At 33.1% G+C, this 16,440-nt stretch overlaps 1 protein-coding gene across 3 annotated transcripts in view; it reads left to right on the top strand.

Annotated features, from left to right (window-relative positions):
• The window catches only part of KIFAP3 (kinesin associated protein 3), a 160,376-nt gene that overhangs the window by 100,069 nt on the left and 43,867 nt on the right, over positions 1 to 16,440 (top strand). For all 3 annotated transcript variants that reach the window (XR_013338972.1, XM_077779883.1, XM_077779884.1), the window contains 6 exons: positions 1,432 to 1,540; positions 2,811 to 2,923; positions 3,441 to 3,606; positions 4,199 to 4,324; positions 8,271 to 8,369; positions 13,583 to 13,668. Coding sequence is in view for 2 of the 3 variants with exons in the window: in XM_077779883.1 (XP_077636009.1) it covers positions 1,432 to 1,540; positions 2,811 to 2,923; positions 3,441 to 3,606; positions 4,199 to 4,324; positions 8,271 to 8,369; positions 13,583 to 13,668 (699 nt within the window). In the remaining variant the exon portion in view is untranslated. The remainder of the gene's footprint in view (positions 1 to 1,431; positions 1,541 to 2,810; positions 2,924 to 3,440; positions 3,607 to 4,198; positions 4,325 to 8,270; positions 8,370 to 13,582; positions 13,669 to 16,440) is intronic.

Here is a 16,440-nt window from a genome sequence, read left to right as displayed (position 1 = left end):
TTAATCTAAAAAGGTATTGTAGTGCCCTGAGGCAAAACATAAGGATTTCTTAGGTAATACATTTTAGATGACTTTCCTATATCTTAGCCATTTGACTTAGAGAAAAATATCTTTACATAATATACACTCAGTTAATCTGCTGATTTACCAGTAATAGAAGACTAGCTTCTCAAAACCATAGCATTATGTTTGTTCATTTCTCCTTTATTATAGCAACTATCTCTCATCATGACAAATCTAGATTACAGATAGATGGCCATAGGTAGCCTACCTTTTCCTAGATTTCTGCTTTTCTGTCTGTTGCTCTTCAGATCCGCCTTCTCTTTCTCTTATCATTAAGTAGAGCTCTTTTCTTATTTACACCCATGCCCAAATGATTGAATCAGGCCTGCAGCTTCAGTAATCAACCATATGTAACAATTCCTAAATCTCCAGGGCAAATATTTCTTCTAAACTGAGCATTGCATTTATAATTTCTACTGAATATCTGCACCACACTATCACACAGGCAGCTTATTAAACTCAACACATCTGAAACCAAAATGACTGTCTTCCCTTTAAAGCCCTCCTACTCTAGTTTCTCCTGTTTGGTAAATGTGGGCACCACCATCCATGTTGCTGCAGAAACCTGGGAGTCATCTTTGACCCTTCCTCTCCCTTAACCTCAACATCTAGTCAGTTATTAAATCCCATTTTGATTCTCATTCCTAAATGTACCTTTAATCCATCCTTTCATCTCCATCCCCACGGCCCCACGGCCCCATGTAGTCCAAGAGTCATCTTACCTGGACTTTTCCTCTACCCTCCTAGATGGTTTTCCTGTATTTTCTCACTCTGTTTCAGTCTTTTTCCACAGTGGCCAGATCTTTTTGAACCACCAATTGTATCCTGACATTTTACTTACTTAGAAGCCTTTAATGGCTTCCCATTGTCCTTACAGTGAAGCCCCAAATCTTTAACATGTACTTCATGATCCTGCATGATCTGCCTTTTACCTTCTTATATCTGAACACTATTACACTCACTCCTAACCATGCTCGCCTTCTTTTCTTCTTACTTACCTTATATCCTTTGCACAAGTGATTTTCTTTGCTCAGAATGCTCTGCTTCTACATAATATTTTAAATTCCTTAAATTCAAAGGCTGTATCTAATATTCCTCCTGTATTCAGTCCTCGGTACTATACTTGGTACTACCTATACTAGGTAGTTTACATTTAATACCGAACATCTAGTAGTTCATCAACCATTTATTCATTCAGTTTGTCAATAGTGAGAACCTACCATTTCTATGTTGAAATGTAATTGTATTATATTATTCCCATCACATAATCTAAGATAATACATTGTAATAAAATACATCTGGTGCTTTTGGTGGGGTCTTTTTATTTGTTTTTTTTTTTAATAAAATATTCCATGTGCTTTTTGCTAGTTAATGAAGATGCTGTTTGAATGTTCAGATGAACGAATTGACTTGGAACTCATTTCTTTCTGCATTAATCTTGCTGCTAACAAAAGGAATGTACAGCTTATCTGTGAAGGTTAGTGCCTTTGAGCTTCATAGATAAATTTCAATCATATGGCAGCTAGCAAATGGTGGAAAAGAAACAATAAGGAATTAAGAATTATAGTAGCTATGTAAATCCTGAGTAAGTCCTGTTTTTAAATAGTTTTAAAACCTATAGCTTTAATCTTTAAAGGTCAGATAGATTCAGAATAAATACTCTTCTTATCTCATGACTAGAAACACTTACCTTTGGTAATATCTTATAAACCAAGGTTTAGTTACCCTTAACTGAAATTTGATTTTTAAACACATTTCTAGATGAAACTTTTTATTTGCAAAACAGTCTGTTACAGTGTAAGATAATACAATAAAAATGTCTTTGATATTTGTTTCTATAATACCTTAGTAAAATAGCTTGTCATGCATTATGATATTTCAGAATCTGCTGAGTTTTTTTTATTTGGAAAGTATACATATTTGGTTTGTTTTTTTTTAAAGGGACAAATGAGCAGATAGGAAAAAATTAAAATCTTTACTTCCACTATCGAAAGATAATCATAGGCAAAATTTTGGTACAATGCTTCTGCATATTTTAAAGATAAAATTTGTTTTTTCTATCTATATATGATGACATTTTTTAAGTTAGTAATATCTTGAATCTCATTTCATGTGATTAAATATTTTTATAAAACATAATTGCCAATAGTTGCAAAATAATCCATTAAAGGATTTTCTATAATTTAATCAGCTATTTTGGATATTTAGCTTGTTGCCACTTCTTTTCTGTAACAAACCATGCTGCAGTAATTCTCCTTTCTCTGAAACTTTTCAAATGTCCATTTTTATATTCTTAGGATAAGTTGCTAGAAGTACAGTTTTTCTGGATCAAAAAGTATTTACATTTTTTAAATCTCTGGTGCATATTCCATACACAAAAGAGCTCATACCATGTGATACCATTTATATGAAATTCTAAAGCAGATAAAATTAATCTATGTTTAAAAAGAAAAAGAGAAGGAAAACAAGAGGAGGAAGAGGAAAAGGAGAAGAAAAGTGATTACATTTGGGGAAGAGAATTGACTGAGAAGGGATACTTTGTGGCATGAATGGAAATACTCTGTATCTTGATAGGGGTATAAATTACCAGGAGCATACACTTAATCAAAATTAATATATTGTACACTTAAGATTCAGACATTTTACTATATGTAAATTTGGGTTTTTTGGAGAACTGAACAAAAAAAATTTTATTAAACTTAAACAAACCTTGATTCTATCGGAGGAATTTTCTGTTTTTTTTGTAGGAAATGGGCTGAAGATGCTCATGAAGAGGGCTCTGAAGTTTAAGGATCCATTGCTGATGAAAATGATTAGAAACATTTCTCAGCATGATGGACCAACGAAAAATTTATTTATTGTGAGTATAGTTTCTGTTCTTTCTGTCTATTAAAATAGCCTGGGAATTAAAGCTTTAAAGTCTTACATTTGGAAATAAAACTCTTACTGAGCTCTTATCAAATATTAACTCATGACCCAAGTTGGTTCTTTTGTTATCAACCTTCTTGTAAGTGTAGCTTCTAGAAATCCCACCCTAAGTTTTAGAGTTGTTTTCATTTATGATCCCTACCCCTGACACTTCCATCCTCGCTCCAGTTTTGAACATGTGACCCCTGAGACACCTGGCTGGCTCACTTGGAAGAGCATGTGACTCTTATTCTCAGAGTTTTGAATTTGAGCCCCACTTTGGATATCGAGGTAATGAAAAAATAATAATAAACTTTAAACCAATAGTTCCTATAGGAATTTGGCTCAAGATTATTAAAACAAAAGAATCGCACTTGATACGTAATTTTCTTCCTGTGGGTTACATTATTAGAGTAGTTCTTCTGCAGAAATCATATTTTAAATTTGTCTTAAAATTCTGTTTTATTTAGGATTATGTTGGGGACCTTGCAGCCCAGATCTCTAATGATGAGGATGAGGAGTTTGTGATTGAATGTTTGGGAACTCTTGCAAATTTGACCATTCCAGACTTAGACTGGGAACTGGTTCTTAAGGAGTACAAGTTGGTCCCATACCTCAAGGATAAACTAAAACCAGGTCTGTGCTAAGTATTTCCATTTTGCGTAATCATTAAGTTATTTCTATTTCTTTCTGTTGTGAATAAGAGCAACTGCTAGAGCAGTTTTGTGACCATTATTATACTAGGTAGTGTGTTTTCTTCCCACACAACTCTCAGCTCTAGTTCTAGTTTCTTCCTCCCACAAAGGTAATCACTAGGTCTCCTCATCAATGTATGCACTCTTTTTTCTAACAATATGTTATCTTAATATTGGTTTCCCTTTCCTGTCCTGCTTATTTTTTTTATCCTGCCTTTTTAAAATTACCAAATACCATATCCTCTTTGCATACATACCTGTGAACACACAAAGTTCTTTGAGCCAGTCAAATGACTCTTTGGTTTTCTGTGTTTACATTGTCATTCATTTATATTTTCAGAGAGGTGTTTTCACTTCAGTACTACTATGAACTGTCTTCACTGAGCATATGAATGTGAAGAAAGGACAAAGTTATTAGCATGTTAAGGATTCATAAGAACTGATCTATTTTCCGTACATTGAAGTTTTGGTAAGATAAATGGATTTGGATCAGGATATTTCAGTGAAAACTTTCTGTGGTTTGACTTTACTAGGTGCTGCAGAAGATGACCTTGTTTTAGAAGTGGTTATAATGATTGGAACTGTATCTATGGATGACTCTTGTGCTGCATTGCTAGCCAAATCTGGGATAATCCCTGCACTCATTGAATTGCTAAATGGTAAATTATAATTTATTTGAATTTATTTTTGTTAATATATGAACAGGCTATTAGTTTACATTTTTATTTTTATTTTTTTTTTTAATGTTTTTTATTTATTTCCAGGAGAGAGAGAGAGAGAGAGAGAGCGTGAGCTGGGGAGGGTCAGAGAGAGAGGGAGTCACAGACCGAAACAGGCTCCAGGCTCTGAACCGGCAGTCAGCACAGAGCCCGATGCGGGGCTCGAACCCACGAACCGCGAGATCCTGACCTAAGCGAAAGTCGGACGCTTAACCGACTAAGCCACCCAGGCGCCCCTAGTTTACATTTTTAAATATAAAATATCTGCAATCATGAAATATTAATCTATCCTTTCTTCTTTCTGTTGAGCTTTGTATTGATTGAATTGGATCTCCTATCTTGTGTAAACCCTTTTTTTAATATCTTGATTTCTAATCAGGAAGGTTCATTCAGAAGCATCCTATTCCCTTCTAGGTCCAGTGTTGTCCTCTAAATTTTCCGTAACGAAGAAAATGTTTTCTATTTGCACTGTCCAACACATGTTGCTGTTGAGTACTTGAGATGTGACTATTGGGACTGAGCACCTGAATTTTGTATTTAATTTTAATTTATTAGCCACAGTGGCTATTGTTACAGTATTGGACAATGAGGCCTAGATGGAGTTTTTCCCTTAACTTCATACTGCTTTTAAGGGGTCAGGGGTTTTCCACACTGCATACAAAATCTATCTCAATCTAATATCATTCTATTAGCATCAAGTTCTCTAGGACTTTGTGTTAGTCTACTCAGGCTTCCATAACAAAATACCTTAAACTGGGTTGCCTAAATAAATAAATTTATTTTCTCATAGTTCTGGAGGCTGGGAAGTCCAAGATCAAAGTATCAGCCAATTTGGTTCCTGGTGAGGCCTTTCTTCCTGACTTCCAGAAGGCCACCTTCTTGATGTGTCATCACATCCCCACAGGGCAGAGATTGTGAGCTAGCAAGAATGAGCACACACACAATGCTCTGGTATCTCTTCTTAAGGGATACTAATCCTATGAGGTCAGTACTCCACCCCTATGACCTCGTTTAACCTTAATTACTTCCTTATAGACCTGTCTCCAAATTAGAGTCACATTTAGAGTAGAGCTTAACATAGGGATTTTGGAAGGTATGGGAAGCCTAAAATGACACTCCAGTCTCAGGCTTTCCTGTGCCAGGTATAATATATCTGCATTTGGTATTGTTTTTAATAGGCTTTTTTGAAGTATAACATAAATTTAAAAATACAAAAATATAGCTCAATGAATTTTCAAAATGAGCACACCCATGTTACTTCCACTCACATGAGGAAATGAAATATCACCATCATCCTAGAAGTCCCTCTTTTGCCATCTCGCAGTTATTATCATCCTCTCCAAACTGTTCTCTATCCTTTCTTTTATCACAGATAGATTACTTTTGCCTGGTGTTGAGCTTTATATAAGTAGAATCCAGGGAGTTTTTTTGGTCATACATTATAAAGTGAGATTCATGTATGTCGTGTACGGAAGTGTGTTTCTTCTCATTGCTGTGTAAATATACCACTATGTATCCTTTCTACTATTGGTAGACAATAGAGTGGTTGTTTTTTTATAGGAGAAGGGCTATTGTAAATAATGCTCCTATGAACATTCTTAAACCTTTCATTTGATTAATATATGTATTCATTCCTGTTGGACATATGCCTAGGAGTAGAATTGTTGGGTCATAGAGTCTGCATATGTTTAGTTTTAGTAAATAATGCCAATCTCTTTTTCAAAGTTTATTGAGATAGTTTTGAATCCCACCAGCAGTGTCCAAAAGTTCCACTTGTTCTACATTACCTCCATGTCTGAGCATTATCAGTCTCTTTAATTGTAGCCTTCAGAGTGGTAGTTTTAATTTGCATTTCCCTAATGACTAATAAATGAGTGCCTGTTTGTATTTATTGGCCAGTCAGTTATGGCTAATAAAGTTAAGTACCTATTTAAGTCTTTTGCCATTTCTCTCTTTTGAATTTTTAAGGTTGATTTGTAAATTCTTTAACATAATGCATTTGATAGGTCATCTAGAGATAATACCTCCATATTTCGAAGTGTTCCTACGTGTAGTGTATATATATTTACATTCGTCCACCCTTCTCCCAGCCAGAAGTTTTCCAAATTAAAAACAATTAAAAGAAAGACTAGGTAGTTAGGAGGTGTAAGTGAAGACAATGTAGTTGGCAGAGTGAGAATGAAGATTTTTGTGATGAGCTAGAGAAAGTTGAAACAAAAAGACCAGTTTTCTTGAATTATTGTTCCCCCTTGATGATGATTGAGAGAGCTGAGACATGTACATGGCAAGCTGATAGATCCAGCTCACAGTGTCTTACTGTGTCCTAATGTTTTCTGCCATGATGTTATCATGAACAGAGGCTGTATACTTCTCTTTTTAAGAAATACATGGATTTCTGGGAATATAGTCAATAACATTGTAATATTTATGATGACAGTGACTACACTTACCATGGTGATCTTTGGATGATACATAGAATTGTTGAATCACTGTTGTACACCTGACATAATTCTGTTAAAACCCTTGTAGTTAACTAAGGGAATACGGTATACCAAGAAACTAGTAGAATTTTAGCCCAAGTAGTCTGGGAGAGTGTACATTGGCAAGTTAGTGAGGGAAATCCTTTGAAACAGATTGGACTTTAAGAGTCCTGCACTTTATTCCACACAAATAGCTAATGCTCTGTTGACCTGTAAATATGTGTCTAACAGGTATCATTGAACAAATGCCAAGAGTTGATACAAAACTATTAATAAATGAAATTTCATAACCAGTACCTAAAAATTAGACTTCTATAAGCATTTGCTTTTTCCATTACATATTAGTGGAATCAGCTAACTATTAAACTATTCTTTATGTGATATTAAACATTAATTAGCTTATGATATACAATATTCCTTTTACTATTTATATAATCAATTAGATTAAAACTAAAATAACTTATTTCATGACAATAAGTAAAATTTAAGTTTGTTAACATTATTCAAGAATATACGTCTTGGGGTGCCTGGGTGGCTCAGTCGGTTAAGCATTCGATTTAGGCTTAGGTCATGATATCATCTTACAGTTTGTGAGTTCGAGCGCTGTGTTGGGCTCTGTGCTCACAGCTCAGAGTCTGAAGCCTGCTTCAAGTTCTGTGTCTCCCTCTCTATCTGCCTCTCCTCTGCTCACATTCTGTCTCTCTTTCTCTTCTCAAAAATAAACATTAAAAAAAGTTTAAAAGAAAGTTTTTCTACCAAAAACATAGAATTTAGAAGGTGTGATTATTTTTTTAAGAACTGTTTTTCTCATGAGGAATCAACATTATTCAGACAAAATATAGAACCAGATTTATTTCACAAATTAGAATTATTTTAAAATTCTTATGATGGACAAAAACAAGTGTTAGTAAGTATCGCCATTTCACATTAGGGCCAGGAAAGTTAATTTAATCAAGGTATTTATAACCTGGTGGCAAAATCTGGTGAGAATTACAGAGAAACACTATGCCTTGCATCAGTCTTGTCCTTCAGTGCTTCCTGAGTCCACCCTGATCTTTTGAGACCATCTCAAGTAGTCTGCTTTAAAGGACTCAGAGTGGATATAACTTCTCTTTTACAAAATCTTAGTTTTTATCTTTGTATTGGAAATTAATTTTACCTACAACCAAATTTATTAAAACTTCTGAAAATATGTTATAAAATTTCCTGATCATCATCATAGAATTTAGAAAAATATCTAAATAAAGATATAAACGATATATGCCACCCATATATTATAAATAATTTAAATTGATTATCCTTTACTTGTCTCCTGTCACTTTTAGTTTTCTCATTTTCCACAGTGCTTTTCAATTTTGTATATATCTATAGAATTCTCTTATTTGACATTTTCTGCTTCCTTTTAGCTCAACAAGAAGATGATGAATTTGTGTGTCAGATAATTTATGTCTTCTACCAGATGGTTTTTCACCAAGCCACAAGAGATGTCATAATCAAGGAAACACGTATCCTTTTAATGTTTACAATAGATAATGACATTTCACATATTCAGAAAAGATGCGTCTTTATGTATTTTTTTCCTAGCAGATGTTCAAATAACATGGGAAATACCAAGCCCCAAAATAATTTCAGAGGGCAAGTTATTTTTCATGGAAGCTGTTGACCCCAAATCAGTATACAGGTAGAATATCACAGGGGATTTTATTAACTTGTCAGGCTGTGACTCCTAAGACGTTAACCAACATATCAGAACTTTGTTCTCTGTTAACATAATTTAAATATCAGATGTTCCTGGCACTATCCTTAGCACTCTTTCAATCTTACCATATTCCCTCTACACATCTATTCCCATGACTTCGGCTACCAACTATATACTAAGTATTTAGTATCTTCAAAATCTCTTTCTTGAGTCTCTGACATTAGTTTCTAACTGCCATCTGGATGTCTTCCACTTGTTTAAAGAGCCGTTACATCTATTACAATCAAATAGCCTGAATTCTAAGTTACCTTTGCCACTTACAAGCTGCAGGACCTTGGATATGTTATTTAACCTCTTTTGAGCATAAAATCTTGCATCTATAAAATGACCATAATCTGATTAAAATGAAAAGAACATCTCCTGCCTTATATGATTGTTACAAGTACTGATGAATTTAAAGTGCCTGTAATTATTTCCAACAGAGATACTCAGTAAGTGAGCATTTATCATTATTGCATTCAAAAGGGTACTTGATAATGCCAACATCCTCCCCTGAAGAACAGTCTTCCTTCTGTATTCACAGCAGATAATAACAGTGCCATCCATCCAGTCTCATAGCTGAACATTTTGTGTCTACTGTTACTGTCTCATTTACCACACGTAATTGGCATTTACTACACATAATTGGGCATTTATAATGCAAGCATCTGCCAAGTTCTAATCATTAACAGATACTGTTTTAAGTGCTAAATTTATTTAAAAAGTCATTACTCAAAGGGTTTATAGTCTAATTGGAGAGACAGATAAGTAAATAAGAAATACAAAATTATAATCCAGTGTATCAATGTCATAAAGCTTTATGCATTGGGCACAGGAGAGGATATATATATCCAAGGATATATATAGAATTAAGTCTGGGGTGTCATGAAATGCTGGCAGTAGAAGTGGTATCTAAGCTGAATCTGTGTGTGTGTGTGTGTGTGTGTGTGCGCGCGCGCATACGCATGCTTTATTGTGGTCATCTGCATGTTTGTGTTCCAAAAAAAAAAAAATCTTTTGGACTCCTCTGGTAAAATTCTTCATTACTCATGTGAAAAATCTAAATTTAAGCTGACCTTAATCTATTTTTCCATAGTTCCCCTTTTAACTCTACGATGCACAGTTTTCTCTTAGCACACCCAAATTTTTGTTCATTTATCAGATAGGCCCCATCTTCTTGCCTCTTCATGTGCCTTATCAACCTCAAATACATTTCTCTTTCTTTACCAAATAATCTCCAGCTCATTAAAGGTAGATTTATAAGCCATCTTTAAAGTTAAGCCTTTCTAATCCAGTTAAGCCTCCCTCCTTCCCAGTAAGAGTAATTTATTTTCACCTTCAGTAAAAAACTTTAAATTGTATATTTATATGCCTGTCTTTACCAAAAGATTTTGAGCTCTTCAAGCTTGAAGACCAGTTTTGTTTTCCTCATCTTTATCTATACTCAAAACTTAACATAGCACCTAGCGTGTGGGTAGTACTTGTATCGTCAGTGAACACATGTATCTAAATAGTTAATGCCCTTTTATAATTAGTGCATTTGGAGACTTTTTTTTTCATGATGATGGGCCATTGCTCAAAACATTTTTAAAGTCCTCTGATCTTACATTCAAAGCCAATCATCTTTGGAGAAAATTGCCTTGCTTTTTGAGGACAAGATTAATTACTAGAGTCATAGAAGAGTCTCCAAGAGTCAAGTCTGAAGAATGACAAGTTTAACTGAGAAATGTTAGATATGGGCTATCAGCAATGCAAATGCTGTTCTGCCTTAACAGCTACAGCAGAGAGAGCTTCCATTAGCGTAAAGGAATATTTTTTCCATGTGGCTTATAAACTGACTCAGGAAAGTTAATTTTAGGTACACTCTTTTGAGCAGTATCATTAGAATAAGTTCATTTTCCCCAATGGTGTTCCAGAGATTTTTTTTTTTAATTAATAGTTGCTCCATGAAGAAAGATTCTGTGATAAATGAATTTGGAAAACACTGAATTAAACAGGTTTTCTTGCTACAGAGTCTTCTTGGAAACTGTAATATGCTTTTCTGGGTTGAACGAATCTGAAATGATATTTTATAATAGAATATTTCTGTAACTACAGAAAACACTATAAGAAACACATGTTAGAAAACATTAAAGTGAAAGTATAGCTTTCCTAGGTAACTTTTCTGAAGGAAACCTTTGTTTACATGTCACGGCATAGAGTTTTTTTCTGATGACTAAGGAAGAATTAGGTATTTATTGTACCAGCCGTGTGCTAATGCATACTAAGTGTCTCTACCCTAGTCTTTCTGTTTAAAATGTACTCTTAGTACCTTATTGTCAAAGTTCACAGTATTGAGACAAGTTCCATTTGATTTTTCTTGTCAGTGTAACTTTATTTTCTCCCAAGTTCAGTTTTTGTTAAGCCATTGAATCTGAAGTGAGTACTTTTTAAATAGTTATTCTGACAAATAGAACATGTTGATAATGGAGGGAATGGAACAGAAAGGATCTGCTGATTTAAAGTTTTTACAAAAGCATCAAGAAATACTACCTAGAGTTAATGTTTTCATATTGCCTTAATATTGTAAAGATTGCTACAGTGCTTTTGCCCAGTGTTTTGGTGTTCAAAAACCAGGATTTTTGTTGATGTCAATGACATTTAAATATGTCTTGCTGTCTTTTGTCACATAATTAGGAATTATTATTAAAACTATTTTTATTTTTGCTATGACCAGTAGTATACTTAAATTTTTAAATAAAGATTTATTATGTAATAAACAATTTCCTTTTCCCATTTTTAAAATTTAGATTAATGACCAAAATTATTTGACATAATTTTAAACAGAATGAAAGAAACTTGATGTTTAAGATAGCTGGTATAGACTTATATTAGATAAACATATGATTTATATTAAGATGTTTGAAATATGAAAAATAGCTCTTAGCATAATGCATAGGAGCTGAGAATCTGAAATTGAGAACCAATTGCTATTGTATTTTCATACAATCCCAACAATTACAGCATAGGAAAATAAATCATATTTGACTTGGTCTGTTTAGATTGTCTCTGAGAATATATTATTCTGTATTTTTTCCTACATTTTGAATGTATTCTTTATTCCCCCTAAAAGAAATAGTGAGTGGCTAAGAAAAATGAGTAGAAGATATGGGTTAACTTCTGTCTTTGCTACTTGCTGTGAAACTTGATAAAATTTTTTTCGGTGTTGTAATCAGTGCTACAAAGAATGTCATTTGCTTGTGTGCATGTGTGCTAGAGTTTCTTGGTAGAAACCTATGGCTTCTGTTTCAAATAATTTTAACCAAGACTGTCTATAAATATTAGAGATCAGTAAGTTTTTCTTCACTCACTTTTTTGGATTCATTGAGGTTTCTCTGTTAATTTGAGTTTTCTTTTTTCTTCTGTTTCCCCCTACTTATTTGTAGGAGTTAAACCCAAATTTCAACATATATTTTCTCCAGTTTTAAAGGACTATATTCTTCTACTTTTAAGTCTAATGTCCCTACTTCCATTTTCCATGTTATTTGATAGTATAATAATTCACCTCGTTTTTGTAACATTTTTCTAACATTTGAAAATGAATTATTTTAATTATTGCCTTTTAAAAACTAGTGCTTATTCAAGACTTATAATATGTTGACCTATTCCCTGTTTACTATTTTTTTTTCTTGAATTCCGTTTCACTATTTCTCTGAGTTTTCTTTCATAATTACATTCTCTTATACTGCTAAATGAGTAACTGTGAATAATAAAATATATCTCTATCTGAAAATAACTAGCATGTTCTCTTTAATAATCATTTAGCAGAATATGGACTTTTAGATTGCTCCACAATTCAAAGGTATTTTTTTCAGTCATCTTGCCTGAATTGACGAAAGTGTGAAGTCTACAGTCTGCTAATTATTGGTATCTGACAATGTCTGATGACAATTTACTTTTTTTCCCTTATAAATGACTTGGTCTTTTGGCCAGTAAGATTAAGAGGAACATTTCTATATTTTAAAAGCCAAGTAGATTTATTAGAATTTGAGTTGGTATTCATCATCCTTGCTTGATTTATCCAAGTATCAAATGTGATCTTTTAGTATATAGTTTTGTCTTCTTTTCCCTAATTTCAGGAAAGTTTTCTTGAATTTTAGTTTTAGTTTTTAGTATTCTCTTTTATAAAAAGCTTTTATTGTCTTCTTTGGAATTTCTATTATGTTGGATCTTCTTTGCCAATCTTAAATAATTAGCCATTTTCTAATATTTTCTCTTTTTATTTGCTTTTAAATTTTACGTGTTTTCTTCCTTTTTAACTGTCATTTCACTTGGAGTTTTATCTGCCTTTATTTACTCATGTATTACTATAAATTTAGTTCTTCTATATCTGAAATTATTTTTACTTTTGGTTCTTTCCTGAGTTATTTTAATTCTTTGAGTTTTCTAACTTTGATATATATTGTTCTTTTACATGTATTCTATTTTCTTAAATTCTTTTATTTCTTTTTGAAGTATTAGGTTACAGCTTTTATCTTTTATGGGAAGATGTCTTATTTTTCTCATAATCTATAAAATTTGACTGTGATTATTTTCTGTTGCTATTTTTATGTGAAATTAATTTTCTAGAATTTTTAAGTAGGCTAGCTTGCTCAGGAAAGCTTAATAGATAGCTGTGTGGCTCTGGAGCTCCCTCTTCAGTTATTTTCATGATTTTTATGTCTTCAGAATTATGGCCTTGTACTTTCTGAGACTTACTAGCTCTGTTTTCCTTACCCCTTTTTATTTCGTGTTTTTTTCTTTCTTATTTCTATTATCTCTATCTTTTAAACAAATGAAATATTAAATGTTTCTGGTCAGCTTTTATTGATGATTCAATTTAAAATTTGAAGCTAGATTTCAGGGTAGCAATTTGAATTTAGAGAAATGTGAGATTTTTCTAATATGCTTGAATAGCCTCAATCTCAAATGCAATTTGTATCTTTAACCACTTTTATTCAGAGGCTCCAGCGTATCTTATAGATCTAATGCATGATAAAAATAATGAAATCCGAAAGGTCTGTGATAATACATTAGATATTATAGCGGTAAGTAATTTTTCTTCTTATGCAAAGTGTAATGATAAGTCTTTGGTAGAAAAGACAACTCTGTACATCTGTTTAGAACTTTGCATTTAACATAAATGCAAATTTGTATTTTGATGAATCTCTGAAAATACAGTGATATTAAATTCATGTTTTAAACATTAAGACTTTTGGCTTTTCAACCTTTTAAGTATAGGCTCCTTGAAAAGGTCTACATGTCTCTCAGAATCATTTGTTTTTCAGGGAAAAACAAATTGGAGCACGGGTTTGATGAGAATTTCTACCAAAATTCAACAGTCAATTTTGCAGTTTGACCATTAAACTTTTTTAATAAGTCAAATGTTATACCAGTTATTTTTTTCAGTGCTTTGATTTTTGTCATATGTGTACATTTGTTTTGTCAATTGCTTTGGAATGAAGAAACATAACAAAAATCATGTTATTCATGCCTTTAGAAGTTTTGTGAGGATGTATAATGGAGTCCTGGATTAGAAACTTGCTCTCTGGACAGACTTTTTTCAGAAATCCTGCTTCTGCTGCCCACCATAGTCTCCTGCCTGGACTTGGGCCTTGCACCTGGGATGTGCCATACACTAGATTACTTTAAATGTTTTTTACCTATGGCATACACAACTTGCTTGCTTCCTGCTTTGAACTGGATTTATACCTTCTATTTTGGCTCCCCCACTAACAAGTTTCTTGAATATACCCTAGTCAGTAGTTTTCAAAGTTTAACTTAAGCATTTTAAATGATCAGAATAACATTTTTCTTGTTTATTTATTTATTTTGAGAGAGAGAGAAAGAGAGACAGAGAACGCATGGAAGCAGGGAGGGACGGGGCGGGGAGAAAGAAAATCCCAAGCAGGCTCCACAGTCAGCACAGAGACCAGTGCAGGGCTTAGTCTCATGAACCTTGAGATCATGGCCTGAGCCGAGATCAAGAGTCGCATGTTTAACCAACTGAGCCATGCTGGCGCCCCTCAGAATAACATTTTAAAGAATCAGTTAACAACTTTATTAAAAGTTCTGTAAGTTGGTTTTTGTGCTAGTGATTTCGTTATGAAATCAGACAATCACTATCAGGTACTTCCATGTCAATTTCCTGCATTTTATTTCAGAAATTCATCTTATTTGATGTCATCTACTTTTTGGATTGGACTGAGTATATCATTACTGACTTAAAACTAAATGAGTATGTTGACATTTTTAGCTTGATCTTTAAATTAAAATAAGGAAATTTTGCATATTAAATCCTTGCCCCAGTAAGATGTTTCATACCTGTAGACCTCTGGTCACAGGGTTTATGAATAGAAAATATTTATTATTCCTAGAGAAAAATTTCATGGTGCATATACTGTTTTCTAGTAGATCACTAATGTCAGTGTTGTGTATAAAGTGTATAGTCTAACAAAAAATCTCCTCAAGTTTTATTTGTGATTATCTTATCTTAAGCAATGAAGAAAGGAAAGAGATATCAGTTTGTTATAGATTGCATTTAGCATACTTTTAAAATTGTCTACTTATTTGAGAAAAGTAGATGGAAGGCAGTAATGTTTAGATTTACATTTAGGCATATTTGGTATAGAATGTAAATTTGTGATAGTTCCAAAATGCCAGCTCAGTCTTATTATAAAAATATTTGGTATAAAATATAAATATAAAAAAAATCTATTCCCAGTTTCTAAACTCTGGGCTAAAGTCTCTCATCTTTTTTTTTTTTTTTAATTTAAATCCAAGTTAATTAATAACATTAAGTGTAATAATGATTTCAGGAATAGAATTTAGTGTAAAGTCTCTCATCTTAAACAAGAATTTTTCCCACCCTGTGTCTACTTTCTTTTCTATTCTAAATGGCTGTCCTAGCTCTATATCTCTCTAGAACCAATGTTTTGAAGGAAAAAAAAGTCTACATATTACTTCCTTTATTTCTTCACTTCCCCTTATCCACCTTTCAACCTTTCCCAATTCTGGCTTCTGCCTCCTTTGTCACACTGATACGGTGCTCACTAAAGTCACTTCACCTTCATTTTTCTAAATCCAATGAACATTTTTAACCTTCATTTTACTTTGTTGATCTTACTGTCCTTAAAGGAATTTGTAAATCCTAGTCAGAGTTAAAAATGTAAAATCACAAGGAGAATTATTTTAGGTTATTCTATTTACAAAGAACCTCATTGATAAGTCCTCTAAAGAAGAATAATCAATAAAATGAAACTGGTGACAAATTAGCTAGCTCACTAAGATGCTGTCTGATCACTTGACTTAGTATAATAAAAATTAGAACAAGTAACCTGAAGGTTCACCTAATCGCTCTATGACTCTCTACATGAGATTTAACAAAGTAAGTACTTGATATGATGCCAAGTAATTTTGGGCTGTTTCATTTCACACATTGGGAAACTTTAGTCTGAAAAGATATTTAGAAATAATAAGCTTATTAAACAGAATATTTAAAGATACTTGTGTGTGAATGATAGGATTTAAAAGTCCTGCTGTGCTATCCAACTTCATCATATTCACAGCTGTGCTTCTTAGATGAAAAGAAGTAGTCTAATACAGCCGATAAAAGGGCTGGAAATGCCCCCCGTTCTGCTGGAAGAATGTTTCTTCACATTGCTGCTGCTATATACACTTATAAGTGTCTAGGCCCTGGTTTAGTTTTCACTTGATAGTAAGGAACTGCACTGTTTCTCAGAACTTTTTCTCACCTTCTCAGTTGGGTAGGGATTCTGATCTTATATTCAACTTCAGCCTCTATGATATGACAACTTGGT

This window comes from Crocuta crocuta, unplaced genomic scaffold, assembly GCF_008692635.1.
Source record: "Crocuta crocuta isolate KB4526 unplaced genomic scaffold, BGI_CrCroc_1.0 scaffold322, whole genome shotgun sequence".
NCBI classification, from domain to species: domain Eukaryota; kingdom Metazoa; phylum Chordata; class Mammalia; order Carnivora; family Hyaenidae; genus Crocuta; species Crocuta crocuta.
Note: the sequence above shows the minus strand (reverse complement) of the source record. Positions and strands in the feature narration are given on the sequence as shown.